This window comes from Kogia breviceps, chromosome X (assembly GCF_026419965.1).
Source record: "Kogia breviceps isolate mKogBre1 chromosome X, mKogBre1 haplotype 1, whole genome shotgun sequence".
Taxonomy (NCBI): Eukaryota; Metazoa; Chordata; class Mammalia; order Artiodactyla; family Physeteridae; genus Kogia; species Kogia breviceps.
In genome coordinates, this window is record NC_081330.1 from 38,590,522 (window position 1) to 38,597,780 (window position 7,259).

Below are 7,259 nucleotides of genomic sequence, written 5' to 3' on the forward strand. Positions count from 1 at the left end.
GGCTGGGGAGAGGCCCCCAAGAGGGGTCAGTGGTTTCATCTCCCACAAGCTGAATGATACTGAGGTAATTCTTAGGAGGTAGTTAAGACAGAGCAGCTGTGTAGGGAGAAGAAAGATCCATGAACACAGGCCTGAAGGCTACCTGGGCTCCGGGAAAGGATGCGAGAGCTGGTGTGAGGGGGGAACTCCGAGGATTGCTGCTCGGGGGAATGAAGGGGCTGCCAGCCCCGATCATGAAAGATTGTCGCTGAATAAGCACAAGTTCACGGTTGGTTGGGAATGAGCCCTGGGCTCTGGAGGAATAGCTACCTCTTCTCCCATTCTCTCCCCGCTCCTGCCCATTTTCAGAGTCCATGGCCACCTAGAGATCAAAAAGATCCCTGGGTGTGACCACAGGTCGGCTTCATTCTCCTTCACATACCATCTCCTTCCAGCCCAGTCTCTTCAACCTGGCTCCCTCTCAGGCGCTCATCTGAGCCATTGTATTGACACAATACAAGCACATTTTCATCTTCTGGAGGTAAATTCAGCAACAACCCTCAGAGACTAATAGAAACTCGGGCTCCCCAGCAGCCCTGCTCACCATCTCCTGCCCCACCCTCTAGATTTTCCACTCCAGGATCCAGGATCCACGATCCAGCCTGCACTTACACAGTTCAGGGACAGAGAGCTTAGCCCAGTCCAAGGCTCCACTCATTTCGCCACATATAATAAAGCTCTGTTTATTGAGGGCCGGTACAGTGCCAGGTCTCTGGTTTAGGTGTTGGCCGGACTGTTGCAAAGTTTTCCTTTGATTGAGCCAAAATGTGTCTCCCTGTAGCTTCTACCCATGGGCCTCAGCCCTACCTTTGAAGTCACACAGAACAAGTGTAATCTCATTGCAGTCTAATCCTCAGATATTTGAAAATGGCTGTCATTTTCCCAGGAGTTTTCTCTCCTCTGTGGATAAGCATCTCTTTCTTTCTTTCTTTTTATGTTTATGTGTCTTTACTTTTTATTACCCAAGGAGTATCAGGGCTTGCAGAACTTTTAGAAACACTCAGAAAAGCCTAAAGAAGGAAGTAAAAATCTACCATAATCTCACTCCCCGGACTGACCACTGTAACTTTCTCCTTTCTTCTAACCAGTCTCTCTCTTTTTTTCCTGTATATGCTACACCTTTTTTTTTTCTTACCAAAACAGGATCATGCTCTAAGTTATACTGTACAGGTTTCTTTCTTTCACTCTTCAACATATTAACTTTTTCCCAATCCTCTACCAAGCCAATTTTAATATAAAATTGTATAACCGTTCAATGATTTATTTAACCAGCTTTCTAAAGTGAGACATTTGGCTTGTTTCCGATTTTCCTTTGCTGCAAAGAACACAGTGGGGCTGGAATTTGAAGTGGGGTGAAGGTAGGGGGTAGGTGAACAGAGAAAAGAAGAGCCCTTGAATCAAATTATTCATACTATTCTAGCACCTGATTTTTTTTTACATTCTGTGTCGATAATTATACCTCCCAGAACATGATTGTGAGTGCCTGCTTAGTACTCGGTTACAAGGACTTCCTCTAATTAACGTAACTGGTTTCCTATTATTGGACATTGAGGCGGTCTCTAATTTTTCACGATTACACACCCGGCTGTGACGAATATCCAAGAAGCTAAATAAATCCGCGCCGGTGCTCGACACTGAGGTCAGGGGGCATATTTTCGGACCTCTAAAGCATAAGGAACCTGCCAGTAGTTGTAACTGCAAACATTTTGGCAAAGACCCAGAAGACTGGCTGAGGCCGAGACCGTGGCTCAGCCACTGGGCTTGCCCAGGGTTAGTACCCATTTATCCAGCCCCCATCGCAGAGCATTCAGGCTGACGGTGCCCTTTGGGACCACTGGGCTCGCATCCTTCTCTCACACGTGAGGAAGCCAAGGCTCCGGGGCCAGCGATGGTCAGCAGCTTTGCACCCTGGCGCCCAGACTGGAAGCTGAGCTCTGAAGAAGCGGATTCTGACCTGGAAACCCTGGAAATGCCGCCCACGCTCCTTTCCTGGACCACTGACTGCTGAAGCTCGAGAGGGGATTCAGGCACTTTTGCAAATGAACTGACCAGTAAACGGGAGGGCGTGGAAAGAAGACTTGAGGTTCGCCCCCCCCCCGTAGGCATCCGGACCCGTCTTACCCACAACCTCCTTTTTTTTTCCCTTAACCCCGGTGATATGCTTAATGACAGTCACCCCGTATCAGGTCCACCTGGCAACTCCATTTGGGGTCTGAGCTGAAATAACATGAGTCCTCACTGGCCTTAGCCGGATCAGCTGTGCCTTCTCACTGGGAACCAGCTTTGCTAAAGGCCTGTCTACCCTGCCCTCTGCGCCTGACAACTTTCTGTGGTTTCTAACGAGCTTCCCTCCTTCCCTCCTCGCCCCTCAGGCCTTGCTACTGCCTGGGGAATTCGCACAAACGGTGTGCGATTTGCCCCTTTTGTGTTTTCCTTTCTGACTTGGAGGTAAAGAGAACCCCTCGGCCCCCACTGACTCTCTGTTTATTCAACTGGGAGAGATTTCACACCCAGAGACACAGTTCTCCCTCCCTGAGCCCCCTTTCCTAAATCTTCATTCCCCTCCCCTCCCCTACCTGTCAGGGAGCCCATCCTTGCACGGCCCTGAATAATTTATGAGTCCAGGCAGGCCTTATAAAAGGGTCTCCCAGGAAAAGCCAAAAGAGTGCGGGAGATTCGGAGAAATAGGAGGACCCCACAGCCTGCCCGACCGTGACACCCTAAGGATGGACCCTGCTGCTTGTGGCCCAGCCCCGGCCTCAGCTCCAGCCCTAGCACGAGGCCCCCTGGCGCTCCCTGGCCTGGGAAACCCATCGCCCCTTCTCTCTTTTGGACAAGAAGTAGACAGAAGTGAACGGTAAGTGGAACTTGGCCCTTGGCAATTTGAACTCAGTCTTAGTGGGGTTCCTGGGAGAGGAAATGAAATGAGATGTCTCTGTGCCCCCTCCCTATCTTAGGCGCCAATATCTCAACTGGCTCTTCACGTCACTAATCCCTCCGGCTGGCAGGAGGGGACTTGTGGACAGTGGGCATTGCCAAAGCTGAAAGCCAAGCAGCCAGGCCCTCATGGGCCAAGTTGCTCAGTCCATCGAGGGGCAAAGGGGGAGATAGCAATGAAACGTGGGTTGAACATGACCTAGGCTGCAGAGAGGGGAAAGAGGTCCAAAGTCCCCAGAGGCCTGTGACTGAAGGACCGTCTCTTTCCTGACCACCCCATACGATTTCCATTTGCTCTTTTCCTACCTTTGGCAGGAAAAGGTAGTGGGGAAGCAGTGGACCCAGAAATATTTTGGGCCCCTTTCCCCAGCCCAGGAAGAGGGTACAACTGTGAGCGCTACTTCCTGGAGCAGGGGCGAGATAGTTTCCACCCAGCCTTCCTTCATTCCCCCAAACATTTACCGTTCACTAAACATTACGGAGACGCCTACCATGTACCAGGCATTACGCTAGGCACTGGGGAGTTAGATATGATCGAATATAAATCTGCCCTTAAGAAAACAGATAATCACCAAACAGTGTGATAAGATGTGGAAGCAGAGAGGAGGGGCATCTGTCCTGACCTGGACTCAGGGTCCTTAAGAAATGCTTCCTGAAGGAGATGGAGTCCGAGCCTCGTTTCTGGTGGGCCTCTTTTGTTATCTCAGGGACCCCAGTCTCTTCTCCCTCCACCAGCTGATCTCTCCCCTTTGTCCTAGAGGAGCTTGTCTTTGGAGACCCTGGCTGTCCTCTACAAATGACCTCCCAAGGCAGGTGAGGAAACCTGTGGATTTGGTGAGTTTGAGCCCCTGTTCCACGTGTTCGCGCACACACACGTGACCACGTGCAGGCATGCTGACCTGGTCCCTTCCCAGAGAGCCCCCGACCTCTGTCCAGGGCTTCAGACCCCAGAAAGCACCTTCCCAGCCTTGCCCAATTTTGATTCCCACAACAGCTCTGGGAGGAAGGTGGAGCTGAGGTTTCTGGGGCAATTTAGAAGATGAAGAGCCTGAAGTCCATAGTGCGGGAGGGATGAGGGCAGGCTCCACAGCACGTCCGCGGTGCAGCTGGCGCTAGCGTCCCAGTCTCCTGGCACCCAACTCCGGTGCTCTCGTCCACCTCCACTCTGCCCCTGAGTCTTGGCTGCTCCAGTAGAACTCTGTCCCCTGGATGGTCTCCAAACAGGTGTTAGAACAGGGGCAGGAAAGCAAACAACCCCCCGGACTCTGTCCACTTGTTGTTCAACTAGAACCAGGACAGACCCCCTTACTGGGGGGGGGGGACTGGACCCCAGAGATGTCTGAGGTCTCTTCTAGACCATCTACCTACAGGTTGCTGACCCCTGTTATGGAAGAGGCAGTTATCTGGCCAGGCACTTTGAGCCACATGCTAGCTTTTACTTTGGACAGGCTGCCGGTGGGGCAACAGGTGCCGAGGTCACCAAGGTTGACTCTGAGTTCCATCACCCTGTCAGGTAAGCTTCTGGCACCAGGCTCGGAACTTGACATAGATCCATTCGCCCTTTAAATCCTCACAACAGCCCTGTGAGGCAGGAGGAGGGAGGCCCTGCTACGATCACTATTTCATAGACCAGGAAACAGAAGCCCAGAGAGGTTAAGGGACTTGGCCAAGGTTGCCTTCCCTGGGGCATTGTCAGTGACCCCTAAGCCCCTATGGAGGGGTCAGTGAAGAAAGCCTTAGTAGGAGATGGAGGACACAGGGCTAGAGAATGCTTGGCTGGAGGCCTTCGGAGGTGGGTGGTAGAATCCATGTCAGGACTGATACATGCTGGGGCTGGGGCTCCCCACAGCTATGAGCTATGGACCTTCCTGTCTGGAGCCATTTTGTAACAATCCAGAAGGTTCTGTTACAAAGCACCCTTTCTTCTTTTCCCTCTCATCCCATTACTGCAGGTAGGAGTTTATGGGCTGGCTTCCTTCTCGGCCCTGCTGACCCCTCTGCACATATGCACCCTAAGTGGGGGCCGTGTTTCTTTTCTGTCCACAGGCTCTTCTGGCCTAAATCCCGTTCCTTTGACTACCTGTACAGTGATGGGGAGATTTTACTGCAGAACTTCCCTGTCCAGGCAACCATCAACCTCTATGAGGACTCAGCCAGCGAGGAGGAGGACGATGAGGAAGAGGAAGGCAAAGAGCAGGAGGAGGAGGAAGCAGATGAAAAAGGGCCAGAAGGGTGTGTGAAGGCACCATGGCCAGCAGCGCACAGGGCCTCAGCCCCTCCTCCCTCCCTGCTCCTGACCTGTCCCAACTGAGCCAGTCAGAGTCTAATTGGGGTTCGGTATGCCTGGCAAGGCTTCAGGGCATCGATTAGCCAGGAATCTCCAGGCACAGCTCCCTGGATTGAAAGTTAGTTGGGTCCTCAAGTCACCGGCTCACCCTGGCTGTACCCAACAGGCCTGCAAACCCAGGCCTCTGGCATCTCACTGGGCTGCTGTTGTGTTGCCAGTGAGAGGGTCCTAGGAAGTCTAGGGGAAGGAAGACTTGCTTTCTGAAGCCCCCAGGGAGCAGATGAGGACAGAGCATGACCACACAGAGGGGAACTGTCACTCTTCAAGGCTTTTTGACTCCCCAGCCTTCTACATGGCCACATACCCCTGTCTCCCCATGGAAAGCCTGACTTCTGGCTTGACCTCCACGGATACGGTACCAACACCAGATCCAAGCACAGCTGGGGTGCCTTTCTGATGGAACTTGCAGGAAAGTAAGGGGACATCTACAAAATCAACTTGCTTTGGGGACCTCCCCCCTTTTGGCCCTTATCTACTGGGGTCTATGTGTTGGCATGAGATGAATCAGGAGAAAAATAAACTAGATGATGTTTACCTTTTTTCCTGGAACTGGACTGATTTCTTAACTGAACTCTGCCCGCATTGTGAACCCATGGGGAGAGGGTCAGAGACCAGCTCAAGGTCACTTCATTGCTCTACCTGAGGTCAGTTGACAGATCTTTCTCCATGGGAATGTACCGCGGGAGGCCCAACATGGGGCCAGGCCCTCTTCGTCAACTTGTGCAATCAGGCTTGATTAAACCTCAAAGACAGCTTGGAAAGGGAACAAAAAGGCCCCCAGAGGGCAGCTTAAAAGTTGGAAGCAGGGCTGGGGGTGGGAGACGAGGTGAGAGGTGCAGCCTTGGTTATGAGCCTGTGCATGTGGGGAGGGGCCTTGGGAGGCTACTAAGTCCTATCAATTTTACCTTCTCAAGTCCCTTTGTATCTGCCACAGCTCAGGCCCTCAGGCCCACCCCCGCCCCAATCAGTCTTCATTTTCCCTCTGCAATTCATCCTCTACGCTGGCCACCAGATCAGACCATGTTGCACCCCCTGCTTAAAGCCCTATCATGGCTTTTCATTGCCTCACCAACAGTTGGACTTTTTTTTTTTTTTTTTAATCACAGGTCCTCTTGAGAATCCATAGCTTCTCTACTCAGACATTCACAAATCAAGTCCTCAACTTGATATTCTAGGCCGTTCAATTGCCTGGTTCTTGCCTGTCTCTTCAGACTCCTATCTCAACACTTGAAGCTCATGCTGCCTGTCTTTGAATGTGTCATGCTTTCTAATCCTTCTGTGGCTTTAATCCTCCATCTGGAATGCTTTTCCACTTTTGTATCTGATAAGCTCCCATGCATCCAGAAGGACTAGGTCAGACACGTCTCCTGTGAGAAGCCTCCCCAGACCCCCAATCCCAGGCTGGGTGCCCCCATCATTCAGTACTTCGTCTACCATAGCATCTACCTCTCTTTCTGTGCAGTAAGATGGGGCTGTGTTTGATATCCCCACACGACTTCTTTGCACAGCACACTGCCTGGCACAAGGGAGGAACACCCAGGAAATGTTGAACGAAAAAGATTCTCAGGTCTTCCTAAAGCAGTTCTTGGTAGAACGAGCTCTGTCCCCCCACGTGCCGGCTTTCCATATCTTTGCTGAGCTACAGACAGGACAGGGTAGCATTATCTGATTCAGGAGCGCAACGCTGACCATCTCTCTTTCTCTCCCCTCTCAGCTTAAGACAGGCTGCTTCAGTTCTGAGCCCTCACTGGGACTTCCCTGAATTGGACACAACCTTTAACAGGCCACCAAACTCACACACTGGTGCCACCTATTGGTCAGAATTTAACCTTTTTCCTTAATTAAGGCTGCCAGGCAGTTGACCTTTGATCACTTTAATTCCTTTAGGCCATTCTGTTTCTGCTTGTAGGTAAAGTGGAATTTACCATGTGCTAGC

General features: G+C 51.6%; 1 protein-coding gene across 1 annotated transcript; it reads left to right on the forward strand.

Annotated features, from left to right (window-relative positions):
- Positions 1 to 2,765: 2,765 nt before the first annotated feature.
- RIPPLY1 (ripply transcriptional repressor 1) lies at positions 2,766 to 6,676 on the forward strand. The gene is made up of 5 exons (XM_059051368.2): positions 2,766 to 2,896; positions 3,735 to 3,810; positions 4,425 to 4,489; positions 5,023 to 5,208; positions 6,535 to 6,676. The coding sequence occupies exons 1-5, from the start codon at positions 2,766 to 2,768 to the stop codon at positions 6,674 to 6,676; spliced, it is 600 nt and encodes a 199-aa protein (XP_058907351.2).
- The last annotated feature ends 583 nt before the right edge of the window (positions 6,677 to 7,259 follow it).

Bases quoted from the DNA above. Each gene is read 5' to 3' on its own strand.
- RIPPLY1 (XM_059051368.2), top strand. From the start codon at position 2,766: ATGGACCCTGCTGCTTGTGGCCCAGCCCCGGCCTCAGCTCCAGCCCTA. The intron at 2,897-3,734 runs GTAAGTGGAACT...CCTTTGTCCTAG, and splicing joins GAAGTAGACAGAAGTGAACG to AGGAGCTTGTCTTTGGAGAC. The intron at 3,811-4,424 runs GTGAGTTTGAGC...TACTTTGGACAG, and splicing joins TGAGGAAACCTGTGGATTTG to GCTGCCGGTGGGGCAACAGG.